Consider the following 21,456-nt stretch of genomic DNA (forward strand, 5'->3'; position numbering starts at 1 on the left):
ATTAATAAAAGGTCAAACAATAAACACAGAGATAAACACAATAAGATAGAGTCGAAATGACAACTCAGCTCGAGTTGAAAGCCGAGAGTAAAGATGAGTCTTTAGTAGCGACTTAAAGGACTCAGCAGTTCATATGTGGACAGGTAAGTTGTTCCATAGGTTAGGGGCAGCCACCACGAACAATCGGTCGCCTCTATTCTTCCGCCTCGGCACATAGAAGAGCATCTGGTTTGTCGACATCAGTGCCCTGTTATGGAGTGTGAATGTGTATGAGATCAGCGAGATCCATTTAAAACTTTTAAGACAATTAACACAATTTTAAAATTGATCCTAAAGCGGACCGGAAGCCAATGAAGGGCAGCCAACACCGGTGTAATATGGTTGCCCTTTCTTTTCCCAGTTAGGAGCCGAGCGGCTGCATTTTGGACTAACTGCAGGCACTGAACTGATGACTGGTCCAAAAAGGCAACACGGGTGGATAGAATACCTATGCCAGTGACTGCCAGTAGATCTGAGATTACTGCAGGTGATGGAGAAGGCAGATTACAAACCTGACCCTGACAGGTAACACAAGTAACAAGGCTAACAACAGGAGAGACGGTTATTCAGTCTTTATTAACAGTGTATTATTTACATTGTTGACAGTTACAGGGGAAATGGGGAACAAACGGCAACAAGTTAATGTGTGTCAGTGTGTTTGGGCTGTCCATCCTTGTAGAGCAAATCTGCCACCAATTGTCTCTGTGCCGCCGTGTCTTCAGCATCTGTGGGGGAAAAGCACAATTGTGGCAATGACCTTGACATGGGGCAGTTGGTGTGTGAGATAGCAAATACTACAGAGGCTTCTCAACAAACAGCTGAAGCTTCTAATCTACGCTTATAGTTGCTAAGTGAGAGCTATGGAAAAAAGCTGAATCAGAGTCAGAATTATTTTATTCGCCAAGGATTTGATTTTTTTTTTTAAAGAGATTGGGTAGGAGGTCCACTGCTGTCTTACCTGTGTCCATTTAATAATAAAAGAATAAACAACAAACATTTGGAGGGAGTATTAGCATTTGTGCGTAAAAAGTCTTGACAACACTGTCCACTCTCTCTGACTACCTGGGTAAGCAAGGTAAAGTGAATTTGGGGCACAGTAATGGCATGCATAATTTAGCCTCGACGAAAGTGTGTTTCAAAAGGGACATTTAATGAAAAGGAATGAAAAGAGGACATGGTGATTTGTGAACCTTACAACAAGCAGACAAATGGAATCCATATAGCTTCTCTGCTGTTTGGCAGTAAAAGCAGCGGTGTTGCTTGGCTGCACACAGTTTCCCAGGCTGGAGTGAAAAGGTGAGGTCACAGCAAAATAATAATAATAAAAACCCCGTCACACAGCCCTTCCTGCCTTGCAATACTTGGCTCACTTATATTCGAAAATATATATATATTAGGGCTGTCAAATGATTAATTTTCTTAATCGCATCTTTGTATCGCATGTTTAAAATGCCATTATTTTGCATTCAAAGCATTTTTAATCGATATTAATAATTATTACCAGTGTGTCATGGGGAATTGGGAATCAAATGAATGCAAATAAATGTCCTTTGTGATCTTGAATTTTAGATTTATTTTCAATTCAATAGAAGTGCAATGTAGACAGGAGGTAACAATGTCTACAATGTGTGTGTGTGTGTGTGTGTGTGTGTGTGTGTGTGTGTGTGTGTGTGTGTGTGTGTGTGTGTGTGTGTGTGTGTGTGTGTGTGTGTGTGTGTGTTTAAGTAGTAGCTTACTTGCAGGGTTCAAGTAGTGTCTCAAGCTTTTGGATCTAATCAAACTCTGCATTGGTCAGCATGGCTGGAGTGATCCTTTGCTGATGGAGATCAAGTGTAGCTCTGATGGCATCTTTGTGTTTGAGCAGCCGAGTGATCCTGCTCAGAGTGGAGTTCCATCTGGTGGAAACGTCTTGGATTAGAGGCTCAGGCTCTTGTCTTCTCTCTGCTTGTTCTAGTTGCAGTTCTGCTGCATTTGCTGGACTATGCTTGAAATGTCCAACCAGTTTGCAGCATTTTGCCAATACATTCTCAAAACCACTGTCACGGATTGACGTTGTAATCGTCCTCTGTATACTATGTGCAATGCACGGCATGTGTTGGTATGGCATGATTTTTGCTGCTGCTATCATATTCTGTGCACTGTCTGTACCGATTGTCGTCACCTTCCTTGCAATGTCCCATTGCTCTGCTACTTCGGAGAAGTGCTGGGCACATGTTTCTGCATAGTGTCGTTCTTCTGTATGTTGAACGGTTAAAGCAAACGTGGCATCTGGGAGTTTTTTTAAGTAAAACGAGCCATTTAGAAGCGTGTTGCCGTGTTTCTTTTCCATGCCTGAAACATACAGGAGACAGGAAACCGATGCTTGACTACAAGTACGGGTGCGTCGAAGGGGCAAAATAGCGGCATGCGATTAACGCATTTATGGTCAGCCCTTAATCACAATTAACGCGTTAACACTGACAGCCCTAATATATATATATATATATATATATATATATATTCCTCTGTGTGTGTGTGTGTGTGTGGTTAATTTGCGAGGATGGACAATTATCGCTTTGCCAGCAAGAAGGATCTCTCTCAGTGGGATCTAGTGTGTGTGTGTGTGTGTGAGGGGGGGGGGGGGCGTTTGTGTGCTATGACTAACTGATTGGCAAATCATTTGAATGCAGAGACAGTGACAGTTGGCCTCTTAATCCGCTTATGACTTGCACTGCCAAACAAGATCAAAGGAGAACACACACTGCCTGTTTGAAGACGAGGCTCTAATCTGAACAGAATCAACTTTCTCGGGTACCCCCAGGGGTTCTCCAAGTTCAATTTAAAGGGATACTCCCCTTTTTGGGGAGTTTTGCTTATTTGCCACACCCCCCCCCCCCCACATAACCAAGATACACCATGCCTCGTGAAGTTAGTTAGTATCGCCATAGAATGGAGGGTAATGGTACAGCTGTTAGAAATCTGCCAAAACACACATCTCACAGTGCCAGAATACATGTTGTGCTTCGGGTACTCAACACACGATTAAATATTAATCCAAAATGCACATAATCGGTCTTTTTGGAAGGAAAAGAGATAGCCGGCACTACTTTCCAAACATGGCTGCCGACCTCTTTTCCATCTTATATGTATACATATGGAGCTGGCGTGACAGCGGAGGTCTGTAGCCAGACCCCCTCAAGAACTGTGCAGTTAAGTCTGTTAATAAACAACTGTCAAAACATAACTGAAAGCAACAAGGGTAATGTAGCCTTGAAATGACCTTGTGCTTGCCAGGAAAATAGACGAGCGCAGTCAGGCGAGGAATCAACAAGACGAACACTCCTAAGTGCACACTCGCTGCTCTCAGAAGACGTGCATTGTTTGATATCATATGCGCAGTTGTCATTTTCCAAGTGGAAACAATAAAATAAAAAATGCTCTTGTCCGTACAAAGGGACAAGAAAAAATGAAGACCTTTGTAAACTATATTTAATACTTTTAAAGCCCCTCTCCAGTGTATTTTATAATCTTTAAGATATTTCATGTGTTGCTGAGTCCTGCCCTGGTCTGTTGATTAGCCACACTGTTCACCAGTGTATTTTGTTGACAAATAACCTTATTTTGGGCTCAGAATAAAACTCAAAATAAAGCGGTTTGTAAAAACGGGTGATGACATCAGATATTGTAGTGGTCAGACGACTGACGTATGATATTCAGATAATACATTACAGTATACAGTAAATAGCTGGGGTTAGCCTCTGGTGTTGTTAGCTAGCTGTTAGTTAAGCTGCTGACAGGGTTCTGCGCAGCCTCGACTTGGAGCCTTGCCTTGCCTTGGAGCCGGCGATTTCGCTTGAGCATAATTTGCGCTTTAGCTGTGAGCTACGTTAGTTATGTGGGTGCAAAACGCCACTGAATGACCAATTTGATATCACTGTTAACCAGTTCGAGTCACGCTCGTTCCATGAAGCCCACCAGCTTTGATATCTGTTGGCTAGTTGTTGATATTATAACAATATTTACGGAGATGCGGGCAGACGGTCATGGCGGTGACTGTCTCCGGTATTTCCGCTCTGGACGCGGACAAAGAATTGAACAAAGAGAGAACAGACACACAGAGAACGCTGCTGCTGCTGTCATGCTGAGATGGAATAATGCATGGAGAAAAATGTTACCTTTGGTTCTTATCAATTTAAGTTATTTGCCGCAAATGAGGATGTGCGTTGATACAGCACATATGTTTCCATAGAACATCAACAGTTATACAGATAGTACAAACTGACTGGAGGGGGGCTTTAAGGCCTTGTTTCGAGAATATTAAATTCAATGCTTTTTAAATACTTTTAAGGCCCCAGGTACCCTGATTAGCTTTCTCTGGTTTTTGGTTAAAAGGTTTTGTCTGGGACTAGGCTGGAATGCTAACAAGAGCATAGCTAGCTGCCTTGAGGTGTGTTGGTGTGGCGACCTCACCGACTCCCAGTTGCCTCAGCCGGCTCTTGAAGTCGGGCCGCTCCTCCAGCACGCGCAGCAGGTTGGTGGGCTCCATGCGCTCCAGCTCCACCCTCCAGTAGACGTAGATCTTGTGGTTGAAGCTGACGTACACTAGGCAGGGACTGTTCTTGCCCTCCTTGCAGGTGTACTGCCCTGCACCACAAAACCCACAATTGCACTTGGTTACAGTAAGAACTATTCTTTGACTTACAATTCAGTCGCGTTGAAGTAATCCGATATATGATAAGGCAATGTGTGTGTGTGCATGCAGCGCTGTGATAGAACAGGACATTAGGGGTGTCAAAAATAATCGATTATAAGATGCATCGCGATGCGGACGTGCACGATTCTGCATCGATTCACAAATGTAAAAAATTGATTATTAAAAAACAACAACAACAAAAAACGTTTTTTTATTTTTTAAATAATTGAATAAAATATAATGGAAGTACATGCATTTGTTTATTTTAATTATGGATCATAATACAATGCAATTCCAAATGCACTTTTATTTTAAAAGTAGCCACACAGTGAGAAAAAAGAAAGTGAGAAAAAATAAATCATGTATTGGGGAAAAAAAGTGATGCATCGATGTAAGATGCATCGAGATGCATCGATAATCGTTTTATAATCGAATCGGAGCCCTCTGAATCGTAATCGAATCGAATCGTGAGGCCAGTGAATATTCACAGCCCTACAGGACATGTGCATCCCAATGAAGACATCAACAAAGCCCTGTGGTGCTCGGCATGCTAATGTGTGTGGCAGAGCCAGCCTCCACATAAACAACAGAGAAACTAATGTGCTCATCTAATGTGACTTAATGATCACACAGAACGGCTGGAGGGCGAAGGGGAGGGGGGGCTGCCTCTTCCCCCACACGCTCTGTGGCTGTGTGCGTCTGAAGGGAGGGGGGGATGCCTCTTCCCCCACACGCTCTGTGGCTGTGTGCGTCTGAAGGGAGGGGGGGATGCCTCTTCCCCCACACGCTCTGTGGCTGTGGGCAAAGGGAGGGGGGGATGCCTCTTCCCCCACACGCTCTGTGGCTGTGTGCGTCTGAAGGGAGGGGGGGGGATGCCTCTTCCCCCACACGCTCTGTGGCTGTGTGCGTCTGAAGGGAGGGGGGGGGCTGCCTCTTCCCCCACACGCTCTGTGGCTGTGTGCGTCTGAAGGGAGGGGGGGGGATGCCTCTTCCCCCACACGCTCTGTGGCTGTGTGCGTCTGAAGGGAGGGGGGGATGCCTCTTCCCCCACACGCTCTGTGGCTGTGGGCAAAGGGAGGGGGGGATGCCTCTTCCCCCACACGCTCTGTGGCTGTGTGCGTCTGAAGGGAGGGGGGGGGGTGCCTCTTCCCCCACACGCTCTGTGGCTGTGTGCGTCTGAAGGGAGGGGGGGGGATGCCTCTTCCCCCACACGCTCTGTGGCTGTGTGCGTCTGAAGGGAGGGGGGGATGCCTCTTCCCCCACACGCTCTGTGGCTGTGTGCGTCTGAAGGGAGGGGGGGGGTGCCTCTTCCCCCACACGCTCTGTGGCTGTGGGTGAAGGGAGGGGGAATGCCTCTTCCCCCACACGCTCTGTGGCTGTGTGCGTCTGAAGGGAGGGGGGGGTGCCTCTTCCCCCACACGCTCTGTGGCTGTGGGTGAAGGGAGGGGGGATGCCTCTTCCCCCACACGCTCTGTGGCTGTGTGCGTCTGAAGGGAGGGGGGGATGCCTCTTCCCCCACACGCTCTGTGGCTGTGTGCGTCTGAAGGGAGGGGGGGTGCCTCTTCCCCCACACGCTCTGTGGCTGTGTGCGTCTGAAGGGAGGGGGGTGCCTCTTCCCCCACACGCTCTGTGGCTGTGTGCGTCTGAAGGGAGGGGGGGATGCCTCTTCCCCCACACGCTCTGTGGCTGTGGGCGAAGGGAGGGGGGGATGCCCTTCCCCCACACGCTCTGTGGCTGTGTGCGTCTGAAGGGAGGGGGGGATGCCTCTTCCCCCACACGCTCTGTGGCTGTGGGCGAAGGGAGGGGGGGATGCCTCTTCCCCCACACGCTCTGTGGCTGTGTGCGTCTGAAGGGAGGGGGGGATGCCCTTCCCCCACACGCTCTGTGGCTGTGTGCGTCTGAAGGGAGGGGGGGATGCCTCTTCCCCCACACGCTCTGTGGCTGTGGGCGAAGGGAGGGGGGGTGCCTCTTCCCCCACACGCTCTGTGGCTGTGGGCGAAGGGAGGGGGGGATGCCTCTTCCCCCACACACTCTGTGGCTGTGGGCGAAGGGAGGGGGGGTGCCTCTTCCCCCACACGCTCTGTGGCTGTGGGCGAAGGGAGGGGGGGGTGCCTCTTCCCCCACACACTCTGTGGCTGTGTGCGTCTGAGGATGAAGCCAGGCAGATCAAACAGCCTCTCTTATGCCTTTCTGTAATCCACTTCTTACTGTGCATGTCAAAGAAGATGGGGCTTGTTCAAACACTGGAGAAAGATTTGAGAGGACAGAGACACGAAGGGTAAACAGGAGGGGGAGAGCGACGACTGGATGAGACTTAAGCTCTATGTTGCCATCTACTGGTGTCATGGGCCGTGTGCATGTTTGGAATTCTCGACATGCACAGTGTAAGCAGGAGTGAAGCGTACAGGAGCAAATGGCCTGAGGGGAAAAAAGCAGATTTGGGGCTAAATACAAGGTCTCTCACCTGCACAGAAAGCGTTGACGTTCTCATCGAACTGGAAGCGCACCACCATGCGGTTGTGGTCGATGATATAGGTTTGACCATCCCAGGCACATGCTACCACCTCTTCTCGGCCATCTCCCTGGAGGCAAACACACACATATACATGAGGCTCAAACTAGGGCTGGGCGATATGGACCAAAATTCACATCTCTGTATTTTTAGGCTGGTTGGCGATACATGATATATATATATCGGTATTTTCTACAAATTGGGCTAAATGTTCAGTTGTAACTTGGTGATTCACAAAATATTTACACAATGAGATTTTTGACAACTAATCATCAGTAATGTGGATACAATGACTAAGTGGGTAAAGGCAAATATTCGAACAGCTAGAACAGTCTGGTAAGTTCAGAAAATGATATCCCTTTACTGTAAACGCAGCCTTTAAAACAGGGAAAAGACAACACTTATGCCATATCACGATATCTAAATCTAAGATATTTAGTCTCATATATTGCCCAGCCCTAGCTCAAACCTAACAAACTTTTTGCACTTTAAAGTGGAGCTGAAACGGCATTTCGAGAGTATGTGACTTCCTTATATCGTGATGTATTTCCGAGTGAAACAGGATAGAGAGGTGGGACATAGCGCTTGGAGGAGTGTGATTTGACTGTTGAAAAGTCGAGTGCCCTGCCCACAGTGTCTCCCGGAGCAGAGGGAGACAGTCTGCCAAATAATTTATTTTACCTGACAAATCTGAAATTGAACAGTCTTTGTTACAAACAACATAATGTAAATACAGCGCCGTGCACTGCGTGCTGGCTGGCTGGCTCACTGTGCGCAGCCCCCGAGCAGGGAACCGGCTGGCGGTTCCCCCCCGGGCAGACAGCCGCTTCCTAGCCGAGGGAGAGAGCCGGCCAACAGTCTTGAAGCGGGACATGAGCTACAGTAAACAGCGATATAACTGGAATGCGAGTTAATAAACTAATTACATGTCCTCTGCATCTATATTAAACAAAGATACTACAGTTCATTTTTATTTAACATGCTTATTTGCGAAGTTATATTACATTTATGGGCTAGCAAAGTTGGCCCATGTAGCCATGTTGCAAGCATTCTTGGAATTTTATTCTAGCAATAAAGACTGATTGACAGATGGATATTAGGGGTGCACCGATCAAGTTTTTTGCCACCGATCACCGATTGCCGATTGCCTATGGGAAATATCTGCCCAACCGGTCATCGACCGATCACCGATTACCGATCACCAATATATAAACTCCTCAAAAAAAGTTTGGAAACGTTATTTCGGTCGATTATTTCTCCCCTTTAATAATACCAATTGGCATTGTATTTTATATCGTTGGAAAGCCTGATTAGTGATAGGGCTTTTTTATATATATAAAATAAATAAAAATAATAATAATAATAATAATAACAATATAAAAAAATATCGGCAATCAGCCGAAATATCGGCAATCAGCTGATCGCATATTTGAGGTCAAAATCGGCCGATACAGATAGCTTGCCGATCGATCGGTGCACCCCTAATGGATATCATGATATTATTGGTTGAAATTGGCCGGGGATGTGATCTAAAATAGTTAGTAATTTTTTCATTTCAGTTCGACTTTAACGGAGGCCTAAATAAATACATGAACTCACAGTGACATCTAGCTTCTGCAGGGCAAAGAGCTGATGATCCACCTGGACTGACCACAGCAGCTTCTCCGAACTGTCCATCAGCTTCAAGGTTCCTTTGAAATGCAAAGAGATGTGTGGGAAATGATGGTGCAGCTGAACAGTCCAAACAAGTTTAAACCTACACATGCTAATGCTGTGATGAATAAAGATAAATCAACAAATCCTCTGGCACAGAGCACACTGTATCACAGATGTTGGCATTGAATGGCTCTTCCAACAGAAGGAATAATTTGAGCGCAAGGTTTCTGCGATGGAGCTGGGTCTGACATTTCAAGAATAACAATGAGATAGCAGAAATCCACAACAACCAATATGAGTTCAAGGAAAGTGCATATGCAGCAGAGCAGAATGAAATCAAATAAATCTTCCGTTCAACCCTGTCTCGACACACAAAGAGAAAATCAATGCTTCTCCGAGGAGTTCTCCACTGTGGTTTCCTTGCCAAATAATCACTGATTTTCCTGTCATACAGCTGATTTACATTTCTCTCACCATTTCCTCTGCATTTCAATACACTAATGCTACATACAGTACTAGGTAAAGGCGTGTTAAGGTGTGAGAGAGTGATTCTGAGTATGTCTGGCAGCTGTGAATCTTGATAATCCCATTGGCTCCCCTCTTCTTTAAATATTGATGGACTCTCCCGCTGTTCAGAAAGCTCTTAGTAAGTATCAGCTGCTGGCAGGAAGGCACCTTACAGAGCAGCTAATGGCCGCCGCCTTCACCTTTGGTGCTCATTACGTTAATGAAGCAAGTCGTAGAGCTCTCACTAACTTGCATTACATGTTATACAAATACAGTATGTACCTGTATGTAGCAATGTCACTATGGATTCATTGTTACACATCCTCTTGTGTGAATCGTTTGAATACGTTCAACATTTCTGGCTCACCATCAAGAGTGCAGAGGGCAAACAGGCCACATTTAGAAGATTCGTCTTTTGAGCCTGTGGAGAAAAAGATCTCATCAGTCAAAATTAGGGGTGTAACAATACGCGTATTCGTACTGAACTGTTTAGGTACGAGGCTTTAGGTGCAATACACATTGCAAACCGATGAACCAATGAATCTTTCAATGCTGAACACTGCGAGTCTTCTACAAAGATATCATGGTAAACAAAATTTAGACAAAATAGACAAACGGCGTAATTTTTTTTTTTTATATATTTTTTTAACTAGATTGTGAAAATACAGTAATAAAATAAATAAGTAAAATAAATAAAAATAAATAAAAAGTTTTAAAATCAAGGAACTATCTCCAGTATTTCAACTACCTCCTGAGCTACAGCTGCCCCCATCTACATCTGGGCATGAACAGTACACCATAGCTTGGATCCTATTTACTGAACAAATAGTGATTTCAGAAATTGCGTGAGCAAGTACAGAGTAGGTGCAAGCAAGTGGTGAGCTGTAGGGCCATATTTGAAACACAGGTCATTACAATTTATTGCTAGAACCAATCTGTGTGTTTAAAAAGTTTTTGTAGTTCTTAATAATTGGCAACAAATTCTATGCTAATAAATACAAAATATTTGTTTGTACTTTTCAGAAACACTTGTTGTACAGAGACCTAAAAGGAAATAATGGCTACAAGAGACAAGATGTAAAAAAAGAAAAAGTTCATCAGCCTGAATTAGCCTGTTAAAAAAAACAAAAAACAAAAAGGAGTAAAAAAGGGGGGGGAGAGACTGGGCACATAGGGATTTTGTGAAGCATTACACCCCTAGTCAAAATGTATCAACAAAATCTTTGAGTCCAGAATAGATTATGGTTAGACCTTTATTTGTATAATATATAACATAAATGAGTTATTCATAAAAAGTGTAGTCAATTCTAGTCGTAAACCAATCCACTAAGATTCAAGATTAACTTTAAAAGCCACAGTAAGTAATCAGATAGAAGACAAAGCAATACAGAAAAACAATCACAACATTTAAAGTGAAATAGCTAGCTAACTATAGTACATGGTTCACATTGTATGGTACCTCTGCTTATGCTGCCAATGAGATGAGTGGAGACGTTCTTGTTGTGTATCCGCCCGGTGGTCAGGTGGAGAATTACATCTCTGGAAGGCCCGTCACTGAGAGAAACATCACATCACATGTTTAAAATATTAATATTTTCTGACACTTTGAGGCCAAAGTACAGTTGCACTGGGTGTATGAGACAAGTCAAGTCAATGTATTTATAGAGCACAATTAAAAACAAGCAGAAGTTGAACAAAGTGCTGTACAACATGCAAGTTAGAGAGAGGGAGAGAGAGAGAGAGGCGTGATACGTCGGACGATAAAGGTTCAAAGCAATGTGTTTGTTAACAGTATGAGTTAAAACAACGTAAAATATAACAAACAGATAATAACCCAGAGAGAAAGATACAAATGTGAATACTACAGAGAGGGAGAAAAGGTGTCCTTTTAGTCTTGATTTAAAAATGCCCAGTGAAGAGGCAGACCTAACAGGGAGGGGCAAGCTATTCCACAGGTACGGGGCAGCAGCAGAAAAAGGCACGGTCACCCTTTCACTTTAACCTGGTTAGCGGGACAGTAAGAAGCATCTGGTCAGAGGATCTAAGACAAGTGACCTAGATGTGGAAAGGTGGTACAGGAGGTCAGAAGGGATCAGGGAGCAATTACTATCAGGTTTCAGTGGGAAGTACAAGTCACCTAGTAGCTATCTAACTAGATACTTGATTAATTAGGTAACATATTTTCACATCGCTGGATGAAAAATAACTTGTTTCAGACGTCCTCCTGCTTGAAGGTACCATCGCACGCGACAGATCGCACTGGTGCTGTTTCATTGCATAGACAGATTTTTTAAGTTGAATCCCAACTGCCAAGCATTTGGCAATGAATTTGTATAAAACGGCATGTCTGATGGCTGTTTTCTCTGACATTATACTTACTTTTATAATCCAGACAGGCTAACGTTTCGTTAGCTGTTTTTACACTTTTAATTTGAAGGCGAAAAAGGGAAATGGTACGTGTGAACTGACACAATTGACAGACCACCATTTCCCCTTTCCGCCTTCAAATTAAAAGCATAAAACCAAGCTAACGAAAACGTTACATTATCAACAAATGGGAAGTAATGACAGCTTATTATTTAATAAAGCATGGTTAAAACTAACTCCACTTACACTTGAAGGTCTGCAATGCTGCTATCATCCTGGCTGTTTAGTCCTGCTTTGGGGCAGGTGGAGTGAGTTCTCTAAGGTTAGTTATATTAGCAACATAACCAGCCGGCTGCTGCCCAGAACACAGTCAGGTAAGATGCTTCCTACTATTGTTCAAAAGTGACTTTCCTGACACTGTACAAACATCTGACTGCACTAAAATTAATTAAAGGTTGACGTTATTGACTATTCTAGAATAAAAACGAAAAGAAAGTGATAGATGTTTGTTATTTAGCCAACGTTGTTTCACTTTTTTCGGATGCGGGAGGCTTTGTGGGCGGCGCGATTAGGGGCTTGCTTTGTTCTTCTTCGTCGATTGGTATTATGGGATATCCTAACGCACCAAAAGGTACCATATGGTTCCTCGAAAATTGGCTAAAACCAGGTAACTAGAAAGGTTGCAAATTCAGTCAACTTCTGTATCAAACTGGTTTCAGACAGCCTAATTACAACTTCATACCTAGAAATGCCACCTATAATGCTCGTTCACTTGAGAATCAGACAAAACCCATGTTTCCACATATAAGGACTCTATCATGATGATGTGTACCTCCCAAGAGTGGCGGGGGACTCTTCTGCAGATCCAGGACCGGTGGAGCCCTGCTGGGTCCAGGAGCACAGCAGGATAGCATAGCCGCAGCCTGGCTGGGACACCATCAGCTCTGGTAAACCCTCCGGACCTGGGTTCACTGACAGACTGTCCACCTGCACCAGGGACATCATCACAAACTGGAGTTTGATTGTGTGTGGAATAAGTCAATAAGGGTGGTTTCACATCAAGGACCCGGGAACGTCTCAGAGCACACTTGTCACCACTCTGACCCCAAAGTCAGGTTCGTTTGATCAGTGTGAACATTGCGTTCTGTCCCCGGAACAGTGAACTGTTGCCGGGTCCACTTGAAAAGGTGGTCTGGGGAAGGGTTCAGGCATCCCCGGGAACGCAACACTTGAAGTGTGAACACAACTGTACCAAAGCACAAAATGGACTGCTATTTCTTTACTGTGTGATGAACAGTTGTCCTATGGTCTGGACTTTTGTGGCCCACAAGAGGTAAATATATGAGTACCGGTATGTGTATTGTTTTCTATACTGTGATGTTACAATGTTACAATGTAAAAGCGATTTGTGTTACTGTTTAGCTTTGCTTTCATTACCATTAGCTTTGCATTAAGGAATTGGGTACAAAGTAGTGTATGGGCATTTTAACGTTAGCCAATATCAGACTGAATTGTCAACTCGTAAACAGTCAACTCGGTGGAGTAGGCTGATTCAAAAGAAAGCAAATGTGTATTATACTAAATGCTAAGGGCTACTCGCTATTAGCAACACAACTCACTTTTACACTGTACATGTTGAGTTTGTCATAGTAGGGAAAACAATACACAAACTTGTATTTACCTCTTGTACACCACAAAGTCCAACCATACAATAGTATCCAGCTCGTTCACTGACTTGGCAAGTGTAGCCTACTAGCCTACTCTTCTTCTTCTTTGTGTTTATTGGCGGATCACAAAGCAACTACGTGCATACCGCCACCTATTGTGTCAGAGTTTGTAGATACGCAAGTGTGCCTGGGCACGGAACAACATCTGTAATGTGAAAGCTGACCGGCGGGGGAGAGGGAAGGGGAGCAATCGTTCTCGGGGCACAGAACGAAAGCATTCGTTCCCAATCTGGAAACGCCCTAAGCCTGTGCACATTTTGACAGCCTGTTATGGCCTTTAGCCGTATGTGTATTTTTATCTGTAACATTTCTCTTTTATTCCCTTCTGTGTCTTGTAATGCTATGTGTGGTGGAGAGTGAGAGGTCATTGTCTGTGAGGGATCTTTGATGCCAGACAGGTGACGTCTTCAACAGTGATTGGCCGGCCAGGAGGAAATTGGCTGGTGACATGGCTGGTGCCGATCAACCCCACAGTAGTACACTTCCTTTATGATAACCCCTGGCTCTTGATTGGTGGACCCCACAGTACACTTCCTTTATGATAATGGGATGAAAGGGATGACATGATAACCGGTTTAATGATCAAATATATCAAATTCCCTTACGGTAACCACTGTACCGTTTAAAATTTTGTATGCATCTGCTCACCACTCAACTTAGTATGCTACTATAAGATGCAAAAGTACAGTATAACCCCATAACAGCTGACGGTCAATGTTATCTAGCAACAATTACAGGAGGATGCTAAGATGAACGTGTGTTGAACTGATAGCTAGCAGTACCTGACCCTCCAAAAGCCATTTCTTGAGCAGGACCAGCTGTCCAGATCCCAGGTCTGACGCCTCAGAGTTTTCCTCCCAGCGGAAAGCTCGCACCACACGATCTGTGTATCCCACCACCAGCTCACTGCGGCCATCACCATCTGCATAAATGCACACACTTAGCTCAAATCACCAGAACAATACTTACCTGCACATTAGGGATGCATGATGATGATATCGGCATGTCATCAGTGTATATATATATATATATATATATATATATATATATATATATATACTTACATAATCTAAGTTGAAGTATTTTTCTTATTTTGCCCAGTGAATGAGTACATTTTTTTAAATGTATTTATGTCTGCATCTGCCAGTGGGGCAGGGCCATCATGATAAGGCATAACAATGTATTAATTCCACTATAGAGGGTATGCATGTGATGTCACAGAGGCAGAAGTCACTGTGGGGTCACGCCCACTGAGTCACAGCAAGACTGAGCTTGAATGCAGTAATCAGCCTAGATAACTGACACCTGCTGCTCAGGGAGGAACTTGACACTCATTTTGACACTCATTCCCGATTGAGGGGGCGTGTTCCAGTGGGTGTGCATACCCTCTATAGGAGAGACTTGATGGTCTCTGAAATTAGGTGGGGAAAAATAGATGCATATTGGTATCGGCATCGGCCAAAGAGTTGGAAAATATTGGCATATCAGATATCTGCAAAACATCCAGTATAATGTATAGAAGGGGTTTTCAAAGTCTGAGACTGTGGTCCTCCCCTCAGATGCTGACGCTTGGACAAAGCCCCCCATTTGCCCATTGCCACTCAACAATAGAGCCAAGATAGCCTGATATTTCTGTTTGACATACTGGAACTACATACATAAAGAAGGTCTGTCTGATGGCATTTATTTGGTTCTGACTATGGGAAGAGTGGGAAAAACAGTCAAATCCCCCTAAACAAAGTATCTCTGAATTATCTCTTTAACCAAATCACACACATTTAGGCTATTCTATATGATCTCCTTTTCATAACAATGTAATAACTAATGTCATTTTTTCCACTTCCATTCACTGAGCCTCCCCTGAAACTGTTTGGAGCCCCCCTGGGGAGGCCCGCCTCCCAATTTGAAAACCCCTGCTGAGGCTATGGAATGCTGACTTTACCAATATCACTAATGAGGATGACTTTGGTGTTGGCGGGAATGTGCTGGGTGAAGGAGGGCTTCTGGTCGTCGGAGAACAGGCCTTCATGCTGGCTGGATGAATCTGCCTTGCCTGCAGCGGCTGCTGCTGTCAGGTCAAACAGGTGAAACCAACCCTCTGCACCCACAGCTACCACAAAGTTCTGACAATGAGGAAAACACAGGAAATGAATATTAAAACAACAAACATCATGTGTTGTGTCTGTTGTGTTGGGCTTCCATGAACTCACCCTCCCTTTGTTGCAGATGTCTCCAACTGCAACACAGGTCAGCTGGGGGCACCAAGACAAATTACAAATGAGTAAGGAAAACATATTCACTGTGTACAATACAATCAATCATCAACCTTTCTCCACTCCTCTGGCTACTGTACTGACCATGCCCACACAGGTTCTTGTGATCCAGGGTTTGGAGTCATCATTCTTGTATATAAGCAGCTTTCCACTGGTGTCACCTACAACCAGCTCGTTCAGCTACAATGAGCGAAGACGGAAGCATGTTTGAGAAGGGTTGGATTATAGTATTCTAGCTTGCTAGAAATGCCGTACAAAACAACAAGTAGGAAAGCAACTAACGCTACAGTAGTTAGCCCCAATATACGTGCCGTTATCGCTTGTATGGCGAGTCCGTCATGCGCCAAACTCCATTCGCTAACCTTTGATTTTTTTTTTTTGATTTATTGGGTGAATGTCAACCATACAGGGTAAATCACAGACAATCACCGAGGATAAAAACACAATAAAGCCCTAAGGCTTATTTCCATTGCGGTCCTCTACAAACAACAGAGGGACAAAATACAACACACAAATGGATATCACCTTCTATACTCAAATTAAGACTATTTTTAACAGTATTACTAGATTTGAATAGGAATAATGGCACACTTGACTATTATACAATACATAAACATTTGTTGTTATATGTAAGGACTTAACATACATAGAGAAACATGAAATACTAGGGGGGGAAGGAGAGGGATTGCGGGGGTTTAGCAGTGGGGGGGGGGGGGAGAAGCTCGTTCACACAGGAACTGGGGGCTATGCATATCGCTCATAGCAGCCTCCATCTATATGGCCCCATTCAGATGAGAACGAGGGAAGGAGGGGGGGGTGAGGATGAAGCGTGGAGGAAAGATTGCAGAGCCAGGCTGGAACAAGGCGGCATGGGGGGGGGGGGGGGGGGGGTGGGGGGGTGGGGTGTGTGTGTGTGTGTGTGTGTGTTTGAGAGTCTGTGAATGACCAATTGTCCTTGTGTGTGCTAGTGAGCCTGATAGGGCGAGTCGTCTTCCCGGATGGTGAGCGAGACATAGCGAGTCGCTATGGTGACGGCCTCGAGTCCAACAGGTGTCAGGGGGAGGGTGGAGGGTGGAGGAGCGCAGTTGCATTCGTAGATATCAGGAGAGGAATTTCGGATGCGTCCTTGGCAGCTCCGAGTCCAGATTAGGATGAAAATGTTTTGGTTGCCTGAATTCCTATCAGGTCACACAGACCAAACAGAACAGGTCTTAAGTCTTAAGTCTCTGTCTTAAGTCTCTGGAATCCCAACATAAGTTCATTCCTTATGCAGATCAGTGGAAATTTCCGTCATATAATCCAGGTATAATCCATTTTTCACAGTTCAAATTCACTGACCGCCCATCTCAATTTTCATGACGTCACAGCCTTGGGTCAATCGCTGCTGTCTTCCCGTACCCCGCGGCGAAAATCCGTCTGGGCAGAGGGTGGGGGCTCCCCGGACCTCGCTTTCCACAAAGTTTAGTTGATTTGCGTTGAGAGACCAGTAAATCCAATAAATCCATGTTTGTCATTTCGTATAGACAAATGCAAGTTTGCTCCGGCTAGCGTGGTGTTGCAGGCAGAGGGAAAAAGGTGCAGGAGCAGGAGAGGGAGGATTTGCGACCGCCCAGGTTCAGAGGCAAGAGAGAAAAAAAAAAAAAGTTTAAGTTGTTGTTTCGCAAAGATGCATACCTGGCAGAATCTATTTTGTGAACTGTTACCAATTATTGTGGTCTTCTGGCAATTATGGCGTTTGATAATCCACCAAACACTGCTAAAAGAAGTCTTATTAATTAATTAATTAGTTCACGCAGCTCGCTAAACGTAGATTGCGGGAATAACAGGGGAAACCAATTTTTAATCAGTTTATCGTTTTGTGTTGCTTCGTCATTAACTAGATAACGGCACATATCGTATTGTGAACTAGCTAGTGTGAATAGCATCAACCCAAAAGCCAACGTTACCTTACCGAGTTATTGTCTGCATCTCCGAGGCAAATTGCATGAGGAAACAGAGTTCCCGTGAAATCCAGGCTGACACGCTGCACGTAATTCAGAGAGCGCATAGCTGAGACTAAAGCTTCTTTGCTATTAAAAGTCCCAAATAGTAGCTTATTTTCCAACATGAGTTGGCCCGTTGGCCCTACAGAAAAAATACTCTAGACGTTAACAATGTTCCGCTAGCAGCTCAGACATGAAGAACACGCTTCTTTTTCCTGGTAAACAAAAACACGTGACGTGAAAAGTAACGGAAGCTCAGTGTAGACATAAAACACATGACGTGAAGGGAGGAGCTCAGTTTGTTATAGATAGATAGATAGATAGATAGATAGATAGATAGATAGATAGATAGATAGATAGATAGATAGATAGATAGATAGATAGATAGATAGATAGATAGATAGATAGATAGATAGATAGATAGATAGATAGATAGATAGATAGATAGATAGATAGATAGATAGATAATAGTAGGGCTAGGCTATATACAAAGAAAAACACATATTTAAGTAGAAGAAAAAAATAAATGTGGGAAGAATCAAGATTCACAACCAACAACATTTCTTCCTTTGTTAAAATATCAGATGCCATGCCACAGCACTAAATTAGGTCAACTGAGCGATGACGTTTTAGGTTTGATTGGGAAACTAAGATGTGATCTCAAATAAATCATCTGGGAAATAGCCTAATCAAATTGTAGGTGCAGACAAAAAAATAATGCACATACTAGCTTTACTGTCAGCGCTGTCTCGCCGCTCTCCTCTAGAGGGCGATGTAGGCATAACTTTTCACTCATTCTTATCCGGCAGGCGGGAGAGACATTACGATGATGGTCACTATGGTCACTATTCCCTTTGCACATGTGTTGTATGTTTCTGGATCAAAACCACTCTCCCGAGAGAGAAAAAATAAAATATAAGTAATAATAATGATTATTAAAATGATAACAGGCCACAAAACACGACACATATCACAGAAAGTCCCCACACGAATATTAAAATAATATTATGCGAGGTAAAAAAAAAAAAAAAAAAAGTGAAAAATGCAACATTGTCTTATAGAATAGCCTACTATAACGCACCTGCAAAAAATAAATGATGCCACTCTGTAAACACATTTATTTTTAATAGCTCACAAATTGGACGATAATCCCATACATCATACAGGGGGATTATAATGGGTGCTTGCGGATTTTTATTATTACTGTAGGCTATTATTATTATTATTATCTGCCAGCGAACTTCATAAAAAAGAGAAAGTTACGATAGAAAGCGGTTGAATGGGAACTCGGGCGCCCAGATGTCATATTAATTATTACACTAAACTATGACTGGAAACCCCCTCAAGTAAAGTGAGCGCCCTCCCTGCCTCTGTAAGAGCACAGCAGAGAGAAAGTCTTTACAAAGCGCTAATTGGACTCTGGAAGCGCACTGACAGGGCATGGATAGGTTTCAGAAAGCCTGGCGGTGGCAAGGGGCTACAGAGGGAGGCTGAATAGAACCCACGCTTCTTTTCTAAACACTCTTGCTGGGCTCCAAAAAAGAAGGGGAGAAGGGAGAAAGGGGGGGGGAGGTGGAGCAAGGAAAAGGTATTGGGGCTGGGGAGCTCCTCAATGCAAGCTTGATTTTGAATGCCGCTGCAACGCAGAAAATATTGTTTATTCCTACAACACCTCATACGCAGGGCCGGCCCGCCCTATATGCGAACCAAGCGGCTGCCTAGAGCCCCGGGAGTTGGGGGGGCCCCCCCAAAAAATAAAAAATAAATTAAAAATAATAAAAATAAACATAGGCTATATTATAGGCTGTGTGTGGTAGGTGGCTGTGTGGCATAGGTTGACGTTTATTTATGTTTGTAGTTTAAACAAAAACATAAATACTGTAGGCTACATACAACACAAAAGGCTGTTATTTACCTTTTGTCGCCACCTGGTGAGTAAATATATATGTAACTAAAACCATTAAAATTGACAACCGGTCCTGCATGTATCTACCGGTCCTTGGCACAAAAAAGGTTGGGAACCCCTGGTTTATCTGACCTGGCAACCCCTATGGCTGCTGGGTTCTACACGCTTGCTTGACACTGATAGGGCTACAAACGAGCGTCATTGTCATGTTTGTTTGTTTTAAATATTCTTCTAAATATGGCTAAAAGTCCAAAAACGTCAAATTTTCTTCGGCGCTGTCCACCCATCCTCCCTCTGTTCGCCCCAGTAGAATCCCAGACGAGCACGGCGGAGTGTGTCATCAGGGCCGCGATGACCGGCCCCGAGTCCCCTGTGTGCCCATCGTAGCACCAATCCCCGCAGGTAGCTGGGCACAACCCTCTGGGACCCCTCTTTCCCTTTAGATCCCGGAACTGTTCTTTTTAACAGCCCCTCTTCATCCAGACGCAGGTCCGAAAACATATTCCACAGTCCCTTCGTGGCACAGGAGCATGTGCAAATCTCCTCCCAAAGGGGCCGGCGTCCGGCCGCTACCCACGCGTACACCGGACCGATATCCGCGTCCTCCGCCTGCCTGTGTTTCCACTCATCTTCCCCGACATCCCAGATGGCGTCCACATCCGGACAGTACTCCCCTTCCTCTGCCTCCTGCACTCGCTCGTCCTCCCGTCCCCCTCCCCCGTGTTCAGGGCAGCAGGAAGAACACGAACGGCAGCGACCTCCACCTCGGCTTTCTGCGCAGCAACCGTGGGGGGTGCAGAGGAGCTAGGCTGGGCCGGTTCCTCTGGCGTTAGCAACACCAGCTCCTCCGGAGACACAATCGTCACTCTCCTGACCGTAACAACGTTCTCTTCTCCTAGGCTGCTCACATCCTCCCCAGGCTGTGTGTCTCCCCCGTTCCCCAAAGTCTCAGTGCAGTCTCTGGCCAAGTGCTCAGGCGAACGACAAGTCCAACAGAGTCTCACCTGCCCACCGCCTGCACGTCCCTCCTCTCCCGTTGTCCTCCGGTCCCCGACAGCCTCTCGACACTCCCTGGCTAGGTGCCCGAACTCTCCGCACGACCAACAGACACCTGGCCGTCCCCAGTACCGTTGCTCCGCGTACCTGGTCTGCCCCCCGGGACCGCTGCGACACCACCTCGCTAGGTGCCCCAGTTCCTCGCAAGTCCAACACTTTCTTTGCGGCTCCTCCGTCTGCCGTTCTCCGCGGTGCGTGGCCTCCCTCAGTAGCTTCATAAGCACCTCTGCCCAGGCAGGCGTCGCCTCCAACAGCCGTCTGATCTCCTGCATCAAGCGGGCCTCCACGCCGGCAAGCACCGCGCTGAACTTTTGCTCCAGGCGGGCCTCCATGCCGGCCAGTACCGAGCTGAACTCCGGAGTCGGTAGCTCCTTTTCCCCCCCGTCCAACGACGAGGGTCCACCAGCGCGCACCATGCCACGTGGTGTTTGTAACAGTTAGCAGACACAGCTAACCTCGTAGCAGCTAGCAGACACAGCTAGCCTCGTAGCAGTTAGCAGACACAGCTAACCTCTTAGCAGTTAGCAGACACAGCTAACCTTTCAGCAGTTAGCAGACACAGCTAACCTTTCAGCAGCTAGCAGACACAGCTAGCCGCCCACCCCTGGCCGATCCTCCAAGGCGTTAATTTTCACTCTGTAGCTTCTTCTTCCTCGACCTTCCTCCGCGCCGTCTCCTCACACGCCAACTGTAGCATTCAAGCCGACCTACTTGAGGGAAATCCAGCCCAATTAGCTTGCAGCTGGCTGGAACCTCCGC

General features: G+C 45.3%; 1 protein-coding gene across 1 annotated transcript; it reads right to left on the minus strand.

Moving 5' to 3' along the window:
- Window positions 1-604: 604 nt before the first annotated feature.
- Window positions 605-17,945, minus strand: LOC310792239 (KICSTOR complex protein ITFG2-like). The gene is made up of 12 exons (XM_083653967.1): window positions 17,705-17,945; window positions 15,838-15,933; window positions 15,691-15,732; window positions 15,423-15,603; window positions 14,263-14,402; window positions 12,586-12,740; window positions 10,846-10,940; window positions 9,754-9,807; window positions 8,823-8,914; window positions 7,176-7,293; window positions 4,489-4,662; window positions 605-764 (listed from the first exon to the last, which is right to left on the minus strand). Exons 1-12 carry the CDS (start codon window positions 17,858-17,860, stop codon window positions 679-681), a joined length of 1,389 nt encoding a protein of 462 aa, XP_083510093.1. The 5' UTR covers window positions 17,861-17,945; the 3' UTR covers window positions 605-678.
- Between the last annotated feature and the right edge of the window lie 3,511 nt (window positions 17,946-21,456).

This window comes from Poromitra crassiceps, assembly GCF_964638095.1.
Source record: "Poromitra crassiceps genome assembly, chromosome: 2".
Taxonomy (NCBI): domain Eukaryota; kingdom Metazoa; phylum Chordata; class Actinopteri; order Beryciformes; family Melamphaidae; genus Poromitra; species Poromitra crassiceps.

Excerpts from the sequence above, each read along its gene's own strand:
- LOC310792239 (XM_083653967.1), bottom strand. The coding sequence starts at position 17,860 with ATGTTGGAAAATAAGCTACTATTTGGGACTTTTAATAGCAAAGAAGCT. Across the intron at positions 15,604-15,690 it reads ACATCTGCAACAAAGGGAGG|AACTTTGTGGTAGCTGTGGG; the intron begins GTGAGTTCATGG and ends CCTCATTGTCAG. Across the intron at positions 10,941-12,585 it reads TCCCCCGCCACTCTTGGGAG|TGACGGGCCTTCCAGAGATG; the intron begins GTACACATCATC and ends TGTTTCTCTCAG.